The 21,912-nt window shown below is 34.5% G+C and overlaps 2 protein-coding genes across 4 annotated transcripts in view; one reads left to right on the top strand and one right to left on the bottom strand.

Annotated features, from left to right (window-relative positions):
- Uba3 (Ubiquitin-like activating enzyme 3) overlaps positions 1–21,912 on the bottom strand; it is a 194,031-nt gene that overhangs the window by 79,022 nt on the left and 93,097 nt on the right. For both annotated transcript variants that reach the window (XM_090392570.1, XM_090392573.1), the window contains 2 exons: positions 21,741–21,896; positions 15,744–15,846 (listed from right to left, as the gene is read on the bottom strand). In XM_090392570.1, the coding sequence (XP_090248696.1) occupies positions 15,744–15,846; positions 21,741–21,896 (259 nt within the window). The remainder of the gene's footprint in view (positions 1–15,743; positions 15,847–21,740; positions 21,897–21,912) is intronic.
- LOC150106612 (uncharacterized) overlaps positions 1–21,912 on the top strand; it is a 300,527-nt gene that overhangs the window by 218,041 nt on the left and 60,574 nt on the right. The gene's annotated exons all lie outside the window — the stretch shown is intronic.

Genomic DNA, 21,912 nt, shown 5'->3' with positions numbered 1-21,912 from the left:
TTAAATATAAAGAGCCAATAGGCTTCATTTCGGCGATATAAACATTATTTAAATTAAGGGGATATTAAATCTCACATTGTTTTAAAATCAAATAAGTTCTTTTAGGGGTGCTTAAGGGTCAAAGCTGTATAACTGAGAGGAGACCAACACAAGGAATGCAGAGGTCTCCTCTCAGTTATAAAAAGGAATGTGGAGAACCAACCAGGGCTGCTGACCTGGTCGGTTCTCCACATTTTAAAGGAATTTGGAGGGCCTTTAAAGGAATGTGGAGAACCGACCATTGCTTCTGACCTAATGTCCAATCCTCACCTTCTCGAGGTGCACCCTGTTGGGTATCTACCTGGATACTGAACAAACGAGGATGGGCTGGCAATTTGGGATTTAGCTAACCAAATTGTATTCCTATTGGTTAAACCAAAATACAAAATGATGGCACAATATGACAAAATTACATGCCGGATTGACATAATAGGGGTGACTGAAACAAAAAAAGACAAAAACTTGTGAGATCTTTCTGAGCAATAAATACAAAATGTTATATTCAGGCAATGACAATCAAGGAAAAGAAGGAGTAGCAATAGTATTCAACACAAAATACGAGGCTCATCTTGAATGGCAGGCAGTGTCACGTAGAGTGATTTGGGCAAATATCAGAATGGGAACTGGACAATGAGACTTATTTGTGCCTATGGTTCCACATAAGGTTCCACTAAGGTAGAAGTGGAGGAATTTTTTGAGGCTCTAGAGAAAGCTACTGACACAATGAAAAAGGAAAAGTTGGTCCTTGTTGGGATCTAAATAGCAGAGTAGGAAGTGATTGTCAGACATACAAAAATGTTTTGGGAAAATTTGGAGAAAAGAGCAAAGCTAATAATAATGGCAAATACCTGTTGGATTTCTGCTCAGGACATTGGACTAGTTATTACTAACACCATGTTCCAACATAAAAATGTGCACAAATTCACATGGAGAGAAGAGGCAAGGAATAAGAAAAGTCTCATTGACTATGTTATTGTTGATAGTGATGTTTTCTCCCTGGTGCAGGACACCAGAGTGTACAGAGGATTTGAAATTGGAAGTGATCACTATTTAGTCTTGAGTAGGATAAAATTAAATTTCATATTGAAAAGAATAACATGCAAGAAAGTTTTAAAGCGAATAACAGTTGAGCAACTCTCAGATGTGAACTGTAGACTCAAATACACAAAGATTATGAAGTAAAAATGAAAGAGTTTGAGAACAGCAACCAAACTTTGAAGATTCAGTGGCAATCCTTGAAGAAAACCATGACTGATTCAGCTAGAGTGGCATGTGGTGAAGTTGTCTGCAAGGATAGAAAATTTAGAACTCCATGGTGGACACAGGAAGTTAGAGGCAGTGATGGAAAAGAAGAAAGCATATCAAATGTTCCTGGCAAATAAGTCAGCTTGTGCTCTTAGAGAATACAGAGACAAATGTAAGAAAGCTAAACAGTGTGTGAAACTAGCTAAACAAAAGTCATGGGAGGATTTTGGCAAGAACATAGAAAATAAATATCAAGAAGGTGGCAAAATATTCTGCAGGTTGTTGAAGAAGCTTAGGAATGGAGGAAAGAGTGCTGTAAAAGGAGTTCGAGATGATGAAGATGAAATGAAAATGGGAGAAAAAGATATCCTTTAAGTATGGAGTAATTACTTTTAAAATTTGCTAAATGAAACAAGCAGTGATGACAGCACAGTGATAAAAAACACTGACCAGGCATGCAATCAGGAATATATATCCATAATTGAAGTAGAAAAAGCCATCAAAGGATTGAAATGTGGAAAGGCAGCAGGAATAGACGATATTCGACCAGAAATGCTGAAGTATCGTGGTATAAAAATCTTACAGTGGCTGCACTGTACAGTTCAGAATACCTGGACAGAGGGACGAATTCCCAATGATTGGAGTAGAGTTCTCATAGTACCTATATATAAAAAGGGAAATAAAACTGAATGTGAGAATTACATAGGTATATCCCTATTGAGTGTTCCTGGTAAGATTGCAAATATACTTGAGAAACAGTTGAGAAGAATTGTGGAAGAAAAGCTTGGTGAAGAACAAGCGGGATTCAAGTCAAATAGAGACTGTCAGGATCAGATCTTCACTTTACGACAAATAGAGGAGAAAGCATGGGAATATAACAAAGATCTGTATTTAAGTTTTGTCGATTTGGAAAAGGCATATGACTAGGTGCCAAGAGAGAAGCTATTCAATACGCTACAGTTATATGGTGTCAATGGGGCATTATATCAAGCAATACTTAGTCTTTATTTGAATTGTAAGTCAACAGTTAGAATTGAAGGAAGTACAGGAAGATGGTTTAATGTTAAATCTGGTGTGAGACAAGGATGTACATTATCCCCTCTGTTATTCATTATCTATATGGATCACATTATGAAGGAAAGTGGTATTAAACATGATATCAAAATTGGAGATTTTAATGTCAGCTCTTTGCTTTATGCAGACGATGTTATACTTCTAAATAAATCTGCTACAAGTCTGCAAGATTCTCTGACTAAAATGAATAACTATTGTAATAGATATGGTATGAAGGTCAGCAATAAAAAGACAAAGACAATGAAAATAGGCAGAATCATTGAAAATGTCAACTACTGTGTTGTGAATGGAGAACCTGTGGAACAAGTAAAACATTTCAGCTACTTAGGCACGATTTTTAGTGAAGATAGTAAATTAAATATGGAAATAGAGAACAGAATCAACAATGCTGGTATGGTAGGAAGTCAATTGAGTAAATTCATATGGAATAAGAGAGAAATCAGTCGGAACATTAAATTAGCTGTATACAAGACAGTGTTCAAACCAGTTTTAACTTATGGATCTGAGAGCTGGGTCAGAAGTAAAACACTTGACCAAAGACTAGAGACCGCAGATATGAGAGTCCTGAGAAAGATTAGAGGCGTGAACAGATGGCAACAATGGCAATATCATATTAAAAATGAGGATATTAGGAAAGAACTTGACATTGTCAGCATCCAGGAATGTGTTAGCAGAGCTAATCTCAGGTGGTATGGTTACTTAAACAGAATGGGCAAGGAAAGATTAGCAAAACAAGTGTTCTCTGCCAAGTTGGCAGGAAAATGACCCAGAGGAAGACCAAGATATAGGTGGATTGATACGGTACAAAGTGCCTTAGATGATAGAAATATAAGATCTGGTAATGTTGGAGTCTTGACAAGTAACAGACTGATTTGGAGGAAAATTGTAGATAGGAAGTTAGTAATGATGTAAATTTTTCATGTAGTACTATCATATCCTGTACACCCCCCTTGAGGGCACATGGCAGGAATTTGATGATGATAAGTTCTCTTCGCTATACCCTTTGGTATTAATTTGGTCTAGCTACTCACCAATGAAGCCTCAATAAAGGCTGAAACGGGTCTGGGTAGTGACCTCCCACCATAATGTAATAACAGCATACATTTCCTAGGAAATGTGTTTTACATTATGGAAAATACCAAGAATAGCAATCAGAACTTTACCACCTTTGCTACGAGTTGCCTGAGTTTGTACTATGTACTTGGACTACGTACATTAGCTCACGCTAGTAGTCGCCGATACTTTTATAGTTTACTATACTGTATTCAGCAACAAACTCTGTGATTCCAATCTTTGAGTTTCTTATTCGGTTTTAAAACAATGTGGGATTTAATATCCTCTTAATTTAAATAGTGTATTTTTGTTAGCTTTGGGAATGTAATTCCCCTTTTGATACTGGTTCTTGGTTGCAACATGAGATTTTATAGGAACCTAACTACAGTGTTATATGAAGGTTACTTGTATGAAGGTAGTACTGCAGTTATATTAAATTGCAGTCAATACTGAAATAGGTAGAAAACTAAACTTAAACAATGATTTTCTGCATAAATTAAAAATCAGGCAGAAAAGGACTGACCACATGAATGACAAATGTCATATGGAAATGAACTGCTCAAATGAAGTGTGATGAAAATGGCAATAGTAATGTGATGATTAGTTGTAAGAAATGCTTTTAAATACCTGGAGACACACACCTCTAATTCCTGTTCAAATAGGAATTCAATACACCACTGATCAGATAGCCTAAATCTTTCTCTATGAATAATAACAAGAAGACTGCCTACTCTTCTATTGCTTCAGCCTTTTCTGACAACATTACCAGTATGTTATTTCATACCAAGAACATAACTGTTAAGCTGAGATGCTGAAACTCCAGAACATGCGACAATTTCCATTTCTTTCTAAACTGCATAAGTTTATTCTTTAAGCCTGTGCATTAAAAATGAGATATCATTCAAGATACAGTTTAATGAAGTTTCCCTCGCCCACCATTAGTGAATACTCTTACTGCTGTTATTTGGAACAGTCTTCCCATCTACATCCATTTCCTTTGGTGCAATTTCCAAGCCTCAAAAATGTCACAGATTTAATAGTGGGTTTTACTCAGTATGACAAAGTCCCCTCCCCTCCTATTCTTACAAACAGTATAAGTGGTTGCCTAGCTGGTATCTACCAGATGATACGTAACAGTGAAACTGCTGGTAATGCTTTGGGAGGCTTTCCAAGCAGCAGGATTGTTTACGGAGTAATAGCAACTTGCAGGAGACAATGTTGAGATCAAACATAGATAGGCACTCCCTGTGTGGGAGTCATGTCAACAAGTATAAATTTCCCTAATATTCCACTACCACAAAAGACAGGATAAAAAATTATAGTGTTACTACAGTTAAAAAAAATTATCTCTCACAAAAAAAAAAAAAAATTAAAACTGAGAGCTCCATACTAACATCGACGAAATGCACCACCACTTAGACACATCCAAACACGATCTGTTATTCATCACTGAACCTCAATTGGCATTGTCTTTGACCACAGCTCACCTTAACTTTTACATTACATGCATATCTTCTGTAAGAAGGGTGAAACATGTAATTTTGTCAGGTCTCATATCCCACAGCAAAGGTCATTAAGACAGAGAAGCACCTTTATATGACCCCCTTTAAAACCACCTAAAGCGTCATCTTTTTTTTATGATGACATCCTGACATGAAGAGATGGAAGGGTTTGATATTTTTTATGAAGATAGAAAAGGCAAAAAGGGAAGTGAAGTGCTGTTGATGATAGAAAAGGAGTTATTCATATGCAAGGTAGAGATGATCTAATGGGAAAATAGCAGGAGGGTTTTGAGGCAGTATGGTGTGAGACAGAAGTGAATAGAATGAAATACTTAGATGCTGCTGTAGACCTAATAATGTGGAAAATTGTGACCATGATAAGTATAAGCAAATCATCCGAGCAAATAGGAAAAGGGTGATCATTATGGGTTATTTTAATTATGGCAGCATAGATTGGGATGACCAGATAGCAACTGAAGTAAAGAAAATTAATTTCTGAAGTTTTTGAAGGACAACTACTTCAGGCAGTATGCAAAGAGGATATATGAGGATTAAGGGTCTTGGATTTGGATCATCTATCTCATCTGAGGATGTCATTATAAATGAGGTGTCAAATCTCTCTTTAGTTGGTGAGGGTGACCACGAAGTGATTACTAGGTGGTTGCCAGCCATGCGAGAAAGAATACATGTGGAATTACAAAGCAGGTGATTATGAAAAGCTCAGGAGAATAACTTGCAGCTTTAGCATGGAATGAGATGTTGTGTGGAAAGGAGATCAAGGCTGCTTGATTGATATTCAAGAATTATTTAGTAGAAGCAATTTCTAAATGTATACCAAGGGTCAGAAGGTTAAATAAAGTAGGTGTGAAATGCGTGAAAGCAGAGATTAAGCATGTGATACAGAGGAAGAAGGCATTATAGAAACAACATAAGCTGAGTGGTAATAACTGATTTCATGAGGAGTACAAAGAACAGTCAAGGGGGGTTGACTCAGTTGGTAAGGGTGATGACCAAAAACTAATGAAGCCAAAAAAAAATCCTATGGAGTTCTTTTAATCTCATCTCATTTTCCTTTCCCCCTCTTTTACCTTATGGTGTCGAGGATTTATTAATCATCAGACCTAAACCGTTCACAGGATAAAGTGGTCAGCCCTATGTCCGCAGTGGTGTTGAGTTCTCAAGGCCAGTTTGCCTGCTTTGCAGGATGAAAAACCCCAGATAAACTGAGGAGAAAAACCCTACTGCCCAAGACCGGCTAACTTGGCTATATCTGAGGAAGATCCTTCAGCTCCTCATGTCTCCAACAGGAATCAAACCTAGGACACTCCTTCCCTAGTCATATTGGTGCGAAGCGCACAGCCCCTAGGCTAACCGAGCGGACAGTTCTTTTAATATGAAGTTAATATGTATTTACTTATCCTCTGTGCCTTGGCACATAAGGCTGAAATCAACTGATTCTAGATACCTGTCTTGTGTCACCAATTCAGCTTCTTTCCAGCTGTTCCAACCAGCCCTTCTTCTTTCCTTTTATTTCCATTTCCAGCTAAGCTATAGTCTTATGATGACCTGTCTACTATAGGCCATCATAAGATTATAAAGACTACTATAGTATCTACTATAGATGCAATTGATGCTTCATGCTACAAATTGTCAAAACAGCTGGAAAACTCTTACCCTCCCTCTCACTAATCTTACCATATCCTATATAAAAAATTCTATCCATTTTGAAACCTGGATTGAAAATCTAACTTTAAACGATACAGATATATTGGTAAGCATTAACATAACCTCACTGTTCACTAATTCTCTTGAATGACACCTTAACACTCTTAAATGTTTTTCCTTCTGATATCTTAGATCTCTTTCCCCTTGCTATCAATTTTTTTTTTTTTTTTTTGTGGGAGAATAAAATTTACAAACAGATAGAGGGATCTGCTTTGGGTTTACCCCTCTCACCCCCACTTGCCAATTTTTACATGAAAAACTTTGAAAAAAATGAGCCATAGACTCAGTCCCTCCCATCCATCCCTCAAACCTCCTCCTCCTACATATCAAAGATAAATAGATTATGTGTTCTCTATTTGACCTCATGGCCTAGACACATTAGACTCCTTCCTCTGTCATCTCAATAGTCTACATCCAAGAATCTGGTTTACAATGGAAAAGAAAAATAACAATAGTTTAACCTTTTGTAGACACCTTAGTAACATGCTTTCCAAATGGTAACCTCTCCTTCACTGTATACAGAAAACCCACTCACATTCACAATCTTTCCCACCACCACCTATCCCAACAATACGGCATCATTAAAAACTCTAACCAACCCAAAAGAGCCTACAAACTTTATTTTAGTGGAACCTCTCTTTCAACAGAAATCAACCCTATACATAACACCTTTATTACATCAGCAGCATATGAAAGTCTAGGAACACACAAAAAAATATCATAAAAATAAAAAATTTACATATATGGGACAATGAAATAAAAACAATAATTTAATATAAAAAAAGACAAAGCAATAGCCAAAAGAGAAACTATTAAGGAATGCATATAAAATACTAAAGCACATGAATGCAGATATAAAAGAAACTGCAAATATAAGTTGTGAAATAGATTTAAAAGAATTCTTGGATTACTTTACAGACCATTGGACAGACAATACTAATATAAAAAAATAATAATAAAATTAAAAAAAAAACCTTACAAAATGCTTTAAATGATATGACAACAATGAAAGAATTAAAGGACAACCTAAGTAAAATAAAAAATGGTAAATCAGCAGGAGAAGATGGGATAAATTTGTATATTGTATAAATTTGTTGGAAAAAAATTTCATCAGAGATTATTAAATTTTTAAATAAAATACAGTCATACCCTGACTTACGCGAATCCGGAGTTATGCAGTTTCTTATATGTACGTATTTCCGTCCCACTTCACCACTAGTCGTAACTTTCTGGCGCATTCGCCAGTGTCGCACATGCTGTGAACAAGAACAAGCACTGACGTGTTTTGCGCGGTCTCCATTCATACCCGATTTTTATAGTCTACAACCTTGCGATTGTTTAATGTTATGTTCTTGATAAAAATTTTATCACATAAAAAATAATAATGTCATCCAATAGAAGCAAGTCCAATTCTTCTACAGCTAGCAAGAAAAGAAAAACATTGACTTTGGAAACAAAACTCAACATTATAAGGATTTTGAAAGCGGAATGAAAATTTGTGAGCTACAAAGAAGTTCGATCTACAGGAATCCACAGTAAGAACAATCATAAAAGAAAGGTTTACAGATTTTGGAGGGCATAGATTCTAACGAGGAACGAATTGTAGCCACAAGGCAAGGAATAAAAAAATCATTAGCTTGCTATGAAGAAATTTTGCATGGCAAGAAAAAGACATTATGCCGTCAGACGAATCTATTAGATTTTATGAAACCATCGATATCGAAATAACTTTCTTTCTTTTATGCATGAAAAACTACAATTAGGATTATATTTCTTAAAAATTCCCAATTGTATGTTTGTATATATAAATTACATGCAAAATTATACCCCCGAGTTACGCGAATTCGACTTACGCGCTTTTTGTTGGTCCCACCTACCGCGTCACTTCGGGGTTTTGCTGTATATACAAATGGACAAATGCCAATAGAATGGAATATAAGTATAGTAATACTTATATTTAAAAAGGAGAGATAAAACAAACCTGCTAATTACAGAGGTATTAGTTTATTGAATACATGCTACAAAATATATAGTAGAATACTCAATGAAAAATTAAAAATATACAGTGAAAAAATATTATTAGAATGTCAAAATGGATTTAGAAAAGAAGAGATTTAATTTAGAAACCATTATAGATTATAAAAAAGCATTTGACAAAGGTAAAAAGATATACCGTATATTATTGCGTGTAATGCGATCCACGTATAATGCGAACTAGAAATTTGTTTGAAAACTAGCCTTAAAATGCCATGTCCACATATAATGCGATCTGTTAATCTTGTTCCATAACATTATAAATAATACAATACGAATTAATGAAAGAAATATTTATTTAAAAACAAAATGTCAAAATACCAGATGAATTAACGAGAGAAATATTTATTTTAAAACAAAATGTCAAAATCCCTTATATTCCTCTTCATCTTTTGAGTCGTCAAACATTTCATTTATAAATTCATCTGTAGGGATTGCGTGTAGCAGTTGCTGTCATCGTCTTCATGCTCTCCAATTTGTTGTGCGTCATCCTCGCTTTTGTATATGACGTGATCTTCGGATTCATCCATTGAATTACTTATTCCACATTTAAGAAATGAGCGTTGAATAATTTCAGATGGTATCGAATCCCATGTGAAAAAAATTCCCACCCTTTGTCATCTTCACCAAACCAGATGACATCCATTCTCTCCATTTTTCGTGTAAGTGATCTTTAAATGGCTTATTCAAGCTGACATCAAGCAGCTGCAAAACGGAAGTTAGACCATCCGGTATGACTGCTAGGTCTGTACGTAGCTCACGTGCTTTCTCTTTGCTTGCCTCTGTTAAATGTGCCCGGAACATATCCCAGACTACCATGCTTTGTTGACGTAACAAGCTACCTGGACGTATGTTCCATACTTGATCCAGCCACAAACATACCCCTTCTTCATCCACCCAACCTTTCTGATTGATGCGAACAATTGCACCTGGTGGAAATTTCATATGCTTGGGAATTTTCTTCCTTTAAAATATCACTGTTGGCTTTAATTTGGTTCCATCTGCCATGCATGCTAGAACAACGGTAAAATGCATTTTTTCATGTCACGTTGTTTTTATGACGACACCCTTTTCACCAACTGAGTTTACTGTTCAATTCCCAGGCATATCAAAGTACATGGGCATCTCATCCATATTGCCAATTTGGGAAAGTTCATATCCGTGACACTTCCATAATTTTATGATAAATTTATGGAAGGACTGCACTTTTTCTTCAAGCTGCTTTGGTAACTTCTGCGCAATTTTTGTTCGGTGTTGTAATGTTAATACTTTGTGTTCCATAAATCTGTTGCACCACCCAGGCGAAGCAAGAAAAGATAAAATACCTGGTGTGTCCTTGAATTTACCATTCTTGAGTTGTAGAGCTCGAAAACGAATTGCATTTCTTGTTACTATAATGCCATCTTGTCGTTGCGTCAAAATCCATTCATTTAGCTCTTCTTCGAGTTCTGGAAAGGATGCTACATCTCCACGACGGGCACATTTCGTTTTGGGGATTTTTTCAAGAGTCTTTTCTGCTTACGCCAAAGTCTAATATTACTCTCTGCTACACCAAATTCTCTCATAGCAACATTATTATGTTCTTCTGCAAACTGCATGACATGCAATTTAAATCCTGCTTCAAAAGATGAACGTTTACTTTCTGTTGGCTCATTTTCAGGCTAGGTTTGTTTAACGAATAATATTTAAAATGAACTGTGGTTAAACCAATATACCTAACTGTGCTCTATCATTCGGTGACGGAAAGCGCATGCGCAGACACGATGCGCGCTCGGTCGCTGAATGCGAGTGGGTCAAGTAGATTTGGTTGCATAGGCATTAGTTAGTATATATTGTGTGTGCAAGTCTAATAAGATGTTATATTTTTTAGGATCCACATATAATGCGAACCCCTAACTTTAAGGTAGTATTTTTTACGTGTATAAATTTTTGCATTATACACGATAATATACAGTATATACTGTTTGATATATTACAAAGAATAAATATACCTAATATTTTACTATATGCAATATTGAATACAAAGATAATGAAATAAAAATAAATGAAAAAAATATGTTTGAAAAATAATTTATAAACCGAGGAGTAAGAAAAAGACAGGGATACCTTCTGTCTCCAACACTTTTCAATATTTGTATTAATGAAATATTAATACAAATGAAACATTTTAAACAATCCAGGTGTAGAAATTTCCCAGAATAACAAAATAAATACACTACTATTTGCAGATGATCATGTAATAATATCAGATAAGAAAGATCATTTACAAAGAGCAATATATAATTTAAACATTATAGTAGAACAGTTTGGAAAGAAAATATCCATAAATAAAACAATGGCATTTTGTGGACAAACTCCAATTAAAAGTAAATTAGTTAATAATAATAAAATAATAGAACAGATAAATACCTTCAGTTATCTTGAATGTGAAATATCATATGAAGGAGAAAAATACATAAAATTAAAAACTTCAAAATTTTTATAGATTATCGGCGTGATAAATAGAATAATCAATCCAAATATTGTACAAAAAGAAACAAGCTTGAAAATATACAATATTTTAGCAGTGTCCACATTATTGTATGGCAGTGAAATTTGGACAATAAACAAATAAGATAAACAAAGAATAAAAACAACTGAAATGAGATTCATGAGAAAAACTGCAAAATACACATTACTAGAAAAAAAAAAGGAATGAAGATATTTTAAAAGAACTAAAAATAAAATCAATAGATGAAAGCTTTTAATTTTTAAGAAATGACAATGTATACTAGAATATTAATTATAGAAAACTTTAATTAAAACCTTCCTATATTTTGGCATTGTTACATTGCTATCATCAGGGATCGCAAAAAAACAATGATATGTGCATGCAAGTACTAACACTAAGCAAATGAGGCTGAATAAAGAACCCTGAAGTTGGACCTAGAGTCCTAAGCAGTGCCCTCCCTAGTGAGCTAAATTGGGTTGTCTTGGCCATTGAGCTGATGACCTTAAAATGTATGCTTCCCAATCTGGGACAGTTTCATGCACCCGAATTTGTTGATTTTTGGAAAATTTTTCAGAGCTAAGGCATACCTGAGAATAGTCTTTCAAACTTGTACTTGCTGTGGAGTAACAGAGTGGCCTTCTACCAGTATCTAGGAATGGGAAACTGTTGTTGTTTTCCTTTTCCAAGGTAAATTGGATTCTGGAGTGTTGATTATTTAGGTGTGCTAAGAAATTGTGGGGGTGTATCCAGGTGGCATGTGGCCAAATGGAGGATACATCATTCACATAGCGTAATCAGATAGTGGGTTTATGTGGAGCAGAATTTAAGACTTTCTTCGAAGGTCTCCATAAAGAAGTTGGCCAGGGGTAGAGAGAGTGGAGAAACCCAAGGCAGAATCATGGTGTATTGTTGGATCGTAAATAATTCTCAATCACGTTTTATCGTCTTATAGTTCTCTCTCATTAGTATTTAACTAGTTGTAGGCTGATATATCATCGAAACATAAAGAAAATTTATATTATACTGCACCACTCCATGTTCTGAATTGCATGAGCAATTTTGATAAATCAACCTTCAGCTGTATCAGGTTATTATAAAACTGATTTTAGGCCGAGGTTCTCTATTCTTACTACATAGGGTTCCCACTAAGATTAGATTCGTATTATTCTAATGAGTGGTTCAATGAAACAATCAGACAAATACAAGATTCAAATTAAACAAAATTATGTAATGCAGTGTCACAAATTACATCATAACACAGTATTCCAAAAGTGACATTATAATTAAACGAATATATTTAAACTGAGTAGTATGCTAGAATCTCATTAAGATTCTAGTATATTACTCAGCTGAGCTTAAACTTCATAATTAAAGATTATATTTAACAGATCTTATTCTTTTTAAACTAAACATATTTGGTTGTTTTATAATAGAAATACAATTTTATTAATACAGACCATTTTAAAATAAAACTTATATTAAAGCCTACCAGTTTCACCAGCAGATTGTCTGGCTTTTTCAAGGCGTTTATAGAAAGACATGAAACCTAGTAAATGCAAATTGAAAGGAACATAAAAAACATTGTAAACCAACTAGTAGCTAAGGTTACACGTTCGCGTGACAGAGAGGACTTATTGTTCTTATTCATTATCACGCACGCGTGTTAGTTGTAAACGTGTAATGTGATTACTGGCTAGCTGTAGTTCAGATTGATTGAGAGAGAGGAGCAGGTTTTTCTACGAACTGTTTAGAATTACACCCTGATTTCTGTTGAGGTTTCCGCCGGTAAATGACACTATTGTGGCTTCCTTTAATAAACGATGTCTGTAGTCGTCATCGAGATATGGAATGGAGCTGTTTCGCCAATCTATCATATATCATATCATAATATAGAGCCTTTTCATGTTATAATATATTTTAAAATCACATAAATAAAATTAACTAACAAAACTCAAAAGGAATTACATGAATAACATTTTATAAGCAAGAAACTAACAGAATAAATTTAAATAAGTCCTGCTTATGACATAGTAGATGATGTTAATTATGAATGAAGTATTATTACTTATAAATATCTTCATTCACAATTTAACAGTATCTATTCCCCTTGTCTAGTTCAATAATAACATTATTAAATAATGTGAGCAAGTTGCTAAAACATGATCTTCCCGCAGTAAACCCATGCTGTCATTGCAAAGTAGAGATTCACTGTCAACCCTGCATCACTGCACAGTCAGTACAGTTATTTCTGAATGCGAGCCCTAACCAATTTTTCCAAAATCTTCACCACCACTCCTGAGATACTGATTGGTAGATAGTTAATATATTGGTCTTTGCACCACTCTTGTGCAATGGGATTACCATACATTCTTTCTATTCTTGCAGAATCTTCCCTGTTCTGAGACTCAAATTATATAGTTTTCAAATTAGTGTTCAGCTGAACTGGTTCTTCCTGTGATCAGGAAGAGCCAGTTCAGCTGAACACTCTTTTAGCACCCGTGTTGATATCCCATCAGTCCCTATTGCTAAATTGTTATTCAGTTTGTGTAACAGCTATAATATCTTGTCTTCATACACCTGAGTTTCTTCATTCAGTTAAACGGCAGCAGTGAACTCAACATTGCATACACCAGGTTGAAAGCGTTTAGCAAAATGGACACTCATTAGTTGAACAAGCTCTTCTGCATCTGTCACCCTCACACCACCTGCATTTAGATGAGTTATTCTTTCATATTCAGTCTTTCTTTTACTTGCAACATATTGATAGAATTCTTGTGGGTTGTCTTTAGATTGCAGAGCCAGTTTCTTTTCATACTGAGACTTTCCATACAACAGTTGACTGTTCTAGCCGACTGCTTGCATTTTTCATAACTGACATCATCCTTATGCACACGGTATTCCTTCCACGTAACTGGGAGGGGGCAGGGGAGTCATCCACGGGCCATACTTTGTTTGTGAGTTTACACGTAAGACACAATTTTATTTTTCGACGATTCTTTTATTTATGTTAAACTTAATAATTTTTATTACTTAATAATTAGTTTGGCTTTTAACAACTATACTTACAACTGAAATAAATGAAATATAATAAAACCGTTACACCTCCCTATCATACTATAATTCATATTCTAAAAATAAAATAATAAAACACATGGCACACCGATTGCTTTACTGGTTTATTGCTTATACCGTAGCGGCTGCGTCTCAGCAGCATCACTGCACAGTCAGTACACATTTGCAAAAACATAGTTTGTTTTTCTTCTAATTTTGCGTATAACTAAAGCCATCGAAAGGATTTTAGGGCCCCAGTAATAATAATATTTCTGTGTAATAATAATATGTCCTCCAATTCATGACAAGGTAATTTTTTCCAGGGTGAGGTCATCAGCCCCATGCCCAACTTCCCAGAAATTCTGGAGGATCAACGTTTTCTGTTAGGGTTGTCTACCTTATTTAACTGGTCCCAATTTGAAAGTATCAGGAACTCGGTTTTTTTTTTCCTTGCATAACTTAGCCATAAAAATGTTGCCCAGGAGCCATGAGACATGCATGAATCACACTTTGTAGGAATAAATGGCATTTCCTGAGTTCTATTAGTACACATCTGCAGTTTTATTAGTAAACAATTATTAATTTAAAGAATTTCTGCATATAGTTGGTAAAATAAACTACTATAGGATGGAGTGGATTGTGTGAGTCATCATGAACAACATAAATCTTACTGATAGTATTTCAAAGTATAAAAAACACCAAGAGAGGAGGGGAGAAATAAATTTATTGAACTTACTAATATTTCGCGAGTTTTGTACCCAGCATCTTCAGAGCACAAATTATAACTGTGACAAGCACATAGGCTCTAAATCAGTAGAAACCATCAAATTGTCAGTGAAACATTTGTAATGATTTAGTTTAGTACCTGTGTGTGCTGTGACAATTATAATTTGTGTTCTGAAGATAATGGGTAGAAAACCAGCAAAAAATTTGCAAGTTCAATAAATTTATTATTCCCTTTCCTCCACACTTTTTTTATACTGCAAAGTGCTATTAGCAAGTTTCAACAAATTTATTATTTCCTCTCTGGGTGTTGTTCATACCATGAAGCACTATTATGAATAATTAACAACACCTAAATCTTTCTATACATAAACATATAAATCTATTATTGTCTTAAGGAGGAGAGAGCTTCATTGTACCAAAAATAACCAATAATGAACAGTGCCTCTATATTTGCAGCTTAGCATGAGCTACCAGTATATAACTAGACCATAGTACATATAACAAAATGAGTTGTCTGGGCATGACATAAATCAAGTACATGTTTAGAAGTATACAGTGCATAATATATATTTAGTTTTGTATTTCCAAGAAAGGAAAGCAGGATCAAGCAAGAAGTCAAGTGAGTTCCAGCTATCACACAACAAGCACAAACCCATCATGAACATATTAATTAATATTTTGAATTTCTGCTTACAATACAAAATCAAGAAATACATGCAACTTTCCACTATTATAGCATAGCCTTTAAACACTGTAAAAATCAGTTTACATACAAATAATTCCTGACAACCACTTATACTTACCTCCAAAAGGTTTTTCTTTAGGCCATAGCAATATTCTGACATATTCTATGCAATGTTCTGGTAACCTAGGAGTATGAGCGATGGTACACAAAGGAAAATTGATCTAGAATTTTATAAAATAGTTATTAATAGACTACAACACAAATGAACTGTCCTAAACAAATCATTATTTAAAGAAAATTCTAATAAGAAATACATCTGCCTCATTTTGCCTCTTTACAAGGCCTTGATACAACCTCATTTGAATTATTGTGCACAGATCCAGTCTCCTTGTTTCTGTGATGATGTTGATACAGTGAGCAGTGTAAATGAGTATGTTAAAGATGATATTGGGACAGTGGAATGCTGATTACAAAGACAAATTGAGAATTTGTAGACTGCAGATCATATCACTCCTCTTTCTCCTGCAAACTGGAGAAAGAGGAGTGATATGATTGAGACTTACAAATTTCTGAAAGGCTCATATAGGATACCAGTAGATGGAATTTTCAATTTTATGGAGAATGGGGACAGGATACAAGAGCATCACTGGAAGTTGAGAATGAATATCAAGAAAGGGGTGAGATTCAGGCTTTTCTTTACTGTCAGAGTGGCGAGTAATTGGAATGGACTGTCTTTGAAGGTAGTGAATGCAGGTAGTATGAATGAATTCAAGAACAGGGATGAAGGCTGGTGTGAGTAATATGTGGCCTCCCTCAATGGGTCCCTGACTCCCTGGAGGTCTCTCTCTCTTAATAATAACCTCAACAATAATAATAATAATAATACAATTTAATGGTATAAATATGAAGCAAATGTAAAAGTATGCAGTAAATTTAGTAAATATAAAGCAATGACTCTGTGAAGTTCAGGCATTATAATTAAAAAGTAAAGTAAATCAAGTAAATGAATAAACAACATTTACAGTAAATGGATTTAATGATATTAATTTAAAGTAAGCATAATTCAATTCATGTATTATCATCCTTCAAGCAGAGTAGAAACCAATGTTCAAATGATAGTTCTTGTGGATTCCAAACTGAATTCAAAAAGCTAGCAACAGCAAAATTTATTTTAAACCAGTTTTCACATCAGATACACTAAGAATATGTGTATCTGATGTGAAAATATATGTGTACTTAGATATTCTTAGTCATATTTTAGACAGTTTGAGGAACTGTCTAAGACTATGACTAATTTTGCACATATATGTATACATAGTTTAACAGAAGTAATACTGAGATCATACAATAACTCTTAAACCAGTTCAAGTTGCCCTTCTTTTCTTTCTATAATAAAACAGCATGAAATTCTAAATAAACCTGACTTTCAAAATCAGATGGTTATAAAACATCATGCAAATTTCCCAAACACTTTTATTAAAGAATTTTTATTAATATTATTATACAATATATTACTTAGTTTTGAGCATGATAAAAATAATAATAAACGTATGAAAGATTTAAAAACAGGCAAAGTTTTTAAAACATTTTTTTAAGTAGCTTTGAGTGCTGAAATATAACTCATATACAAACAGCGCACGCACACACACACACACACACACACACACACACACACACACACACACACACACACACACACACACACACACACACACACACACACACACACATATACAGAGGACTCTACAGGTTAGACATTTCTATCTAAAGAAATCATATCTAAATTTCTGACAAGAAAGTCAGCCTGTGCCCTTAGAGATTACAGGAAAAAAAAAATGTAAATCAGTTAAGTCAGGAGATAGCAAAGAAAACAAAAACTACATTCTAAAGAAACTTCGCAATAAAAGAACGAAGAAAGTTACTTCATGTGCAAACTTTGTTTGCTTACACTTGGATAAAGGATGAAACCAAGAATATAATTTCTTGGATCTTTAATTTATAGTATGACCAATTGAAAAAAAAAAAAAAAAACTTTCAATATATATCTGTAATCCAGAGTATTTTAGTTATAAGGTGTGACACCTTTTAACTACTTTATATGGAAATATGACTTTTGCATTACTTCAACCTTGGTTCCACTTCTGGTTCTCACTGATGAGACCTTAATAAAGGTAGAAACCAGTCTGAATAGTGGCTCCCTTCCATAATGCATAGCATTATGCATATCTGTAAGGATAATGTGCATTGCATTATAGGATACTAAGGCAAATGATGTGAAGTCACCAGTCTCTATATACAAGTAGCCCAGTCATGAAGTTACTTCATGTGCATACTTTGTCTGATTCACTTGGATAAAGAATGAAACCAAGAATATAATTTCTTAGCATCTTTAATTTATTTTAAAAGAAAGAGGAGTAGCATAAAAGGAATCAGAAATGACAAAGGTGATGTAACATCTAAAGATGGCGATATCCTGAATATCTGGAGTTATTCTTCTGAAAAATTATTAAATGAAATAGTCACAAAAGAACAGCAGGAAGTATTCAGGAGAAATATAGTCATCAGTAGATATCAGAACTGGTGGTAGGAGAAAAGCCTATCAGAAATCTGAAATACAGAATGGCAGCTGAAATAAATGATATTCAACCAGACATGCTCAGATATGAAGATATAAAAGTTTGATACTGTCTATAGTACCGAATTCACATTTCAATTGGTCTGGTCAAAAAAAAACAAAAAACTCCAGATGATTGGCATACTGCTTTCATAATACTCATTTATAAAAAGGTAAATAAAACTGAGCATTTGTAACAATGATTATATTTTAATTATGAAAACTGAGAATGGCAACTCACCTGTAATTCTAGATTACAGTCTTTATAGAAACAAGATGACATTCCTGCTAAAAGATACAATATCATCTACAGAAAATTAGAAGATGATCCTGCTTGCAGTTCTTAATAATAACTTAATCAATGGCCTTTGCAACTAGCCAGAAGAAATTCAATTTAATCAAATTACATTTACAGATCCCATGGGTCTGTGGAGCACCTAAAATACATTAATATGACAGTGAGACTAATTGTGAATGCAAGACACTCTCTGACATCAAGGACACCATTTTGGATCCTACAATCATATTAACAATTTTCAGCATCATGAGTCGTCTCACTAATGTGCCTAAAGAAGTGCTATTGCTTCTAGAAAATATGCTCCACCAATTACCATTGTATCCTTTCAAGATACTGTCTTAGTAACACCCACCTTTTTCAGTTCATAGTAAGATACTTACTGTGAACAGAATGATGTGGCCACAGATGCATTCATTTTCATCTTTCTTAGTTAATATGGATGTGGAATCATTTGAACAGATGACCAATGAAAAATAAGTCCCCAGCTGGCATGAAATTTTGTCATGTTGTTCCATCATTTTGTATTTTGGTTGAAGCCAATAAGAATACAATTTGGTTGGCTTAATCCCAAACTGCCAGCCCATCTTCATTCATTCAGTATCCAGGTAGATACCCAACAGGGTGCACCATGAGAAGGTGAGGATTGGACATTAAGTCAGAAGCCCTGGTCGGTTCTCTGCATTCCATCTCTATGTAGAGGTCTCCTCTCAGTTATACAGCTTTGACCCTTAAGCACCCCAGCCAGTGGTTTTTAATTAATTAAAACAACTGCTGCTTTTATATGTAGTTTGTCAACTGCATTTCTTAGAATTCTATTGCAAAATTCTATATACTGTCACATAATACAATTGTTTTTTTTTTATTATTTTTCCCTTCAGCTGGAATATATGATGAGAAGCTGCTTTACTATCATTCCCACCAATGAGCAAGCCATAACTCTTATCTAACCATAACTTAGAATTAATTACATCAGCCATATATAAACAATGTAAAGAAAAAATAACAAATAAATAAAAGGTCAAACTCACCACTTAAATTTTCTCTTAGAGCCCTAAACTACACAACTCTCTCTCTCTCTCTCTCTCACACACACACACAAACAAAAAAAAAAACTGCATGTTATTATGCAAGCACACGAATTTATTACTTCAATATTATTTTATTTATTTTCTCTGATTTTTTTTTTACCATGACCTTTTGTTATACTACATCAGATAACACACCCACATCTTTAATCTTTTAATATTAATTTGCAACAGAAGTAAAATAGCATTTTTTTTTCACAATTTGTATCTCACTGACTCATTAATGGCAAAATGATAAAAAGTTTTATAGGTGAAGAAAATCTCCCTCACTTTTCTCCTTTCTATTATATTAAAAACTCACATAGCTAAAATACACTGATTTCCAAAAATTAAGGAACAAAGAGAAAAATCTCAATAACTCAAAAACTGTATGATAAATTTTTTACATAATTCGGTGAAAAGCAATATGACATGAAACGTGAAAGAAACATCCACAAAAATTGTAAATAAAGAGCTTAATTCAGTAACAAATGGATACATGAAGACAATGGTCAAAAAAGAAGAGGTCAAAATGAAATTGTTAAAGTGCCTCAATAAGGAATATGGCTACTTCCTCCCCCCCACTTCACAACATTCACAATGCTTTTGAGGGGGGGGGAGGTTGAGAGTAGCAACGTATCTACTTAGAGCATCCAAAACAAGTTATATAGGTTAAGGTCAGAAGACCTGGCTGGCCAGTCCATAGTCTCTTCTTGAAGATATTGGCCCATGAGCTTTGCTTGAATAGGATGAGCATTATCATCTTGTAGGATAAATGTCTCAACTATTGCACGTGTACAGATGAATACAAAGTCCAAGACCTTGTCTCTATAATTTGCATCATTCATAGTTCCAGAAATGCACATATAGGTCAGTGCATCCACCCAACAAGATGTCTACCCAAACAATTACACTACTTCTGTCATGAGTGTCCCGTTCACAGATATTAAAGGGATGATAATGTGTCCCTGGTTCACTTTGTAGAGCATATTGGGGACTCATCTACAAACAATACTGAACAATTATCATGGGCACAGACCACCAGTCACCTAGCATAAAAGCTACCATCATGAAGCCTCCTATGCACAGTCAAAGCAGATACCAATGCAAGGTATTGGTATATAGCTGATTCAGTTAAGCCCTCCTGTTTTGGCGAGCAAATAAACAGAGATATCAGTTACCTGCTGTGGTTGTGGCCTTCCTTCACTGTATCTCTATGATGCTGTTTGTGATTGCTGGAACTGGTTCCATAGTCTGTGAACTACAGAACAACTCGCATGCCAGACTTTGGTCAACCTCTAGTCTTACAACCACTGATTTGTATACAATAATCAGACTATGTGTCACTTTTTATGTAACGTAGCCACATATGACAACTGACTTTCACATATTCCCCCCCCCCCCAAGTTATCGCAATTTTTCTCTTATTCCCTTAATTTACAGAAACCAGTGTGATTAGTTCAGACCAATTTCATCCTTTACACAAACTATTACAAGTCAACAGTTAATGGATTTATAAAAATAATTGGTTAACTGTTTTATGAAAGGTATCTAGCAATAAACCTTTAAGTGGCTATCTGAGGGATACTTTTTGATTCAGTGTTTATTGAATCTCCAAATTATTAAATTTCATGAATCTCCAAATTCATGAAAGAACTTGCCAATTCCTAATTTGCACTTTAACTTGTTTCTAAAATCCACACTCCTGACTGCCAGACCTAAGTCCATGTTTTATCCTTGAAGCCTTTTAGGTTTCAGCTCTCTGTACAACTCAAAAATAATTCTCTTCCATTCCAGCCCTTTTTTAAAGGGCACATATATTGATACAGTTCTCAACCCTTTAGTTTCTACGATGAAAAACTTTACTTACAGGAAGAACCCCCCCCCCTTTTTTATTACTTTATACAAATGTTTCTGTCACCGATGAGAATCAAAGAAGTCTTTTCCAACCAAAGGATGTATGCAGATTGTTCTTCTAATTATGCTACAGTAATTCTCACATTATCAACTACTCCCCTTCCTCCACACAGATTAAAAGTAACAAATGAAATAACAAAAGTAAAGTAAAAAAAGTAATAATAATAATTGACTATAAAATCAAAAATTTAATTTTTGATTTTACAGTCTTGTGTAATTTACCTGTGGAGGATAAAGATCTAAAGTACATTCTATACATGCTGATATTCCTGGAATGATAACTCTTGCATTTCCCTTAAATCCTTCAGTGCCACCATCAACTATGGGTATTATTGAATCTTGTTCTAACATACCATCCTCATAGTTTAATAAACTAAGCTAAATAATAAAAAAA

Source organism: Typopeltis vanoorti, chromosome 5 (assembly GCF_054136105.1).
Source record: "Typopeltis vanoorti isolate ZY-2024b chromosome 5, IOZ_Tvanoo_1.0, whole genome shotgun sequence".
In the NCBI taxonomy this organism is placed as follows: domain Eukaryota; kingdom Metazoa; phylum Arthropoda; class Arachnida; order Uropygi; family Thelyphonidae; genus Typopeltis; species Typopeltis vanoorti.
The sequence above is the reverse complement of the archived record's forward strand: the minus strand, read 5'-3'. Positions and strand labels throughout refer to the sequence as shown.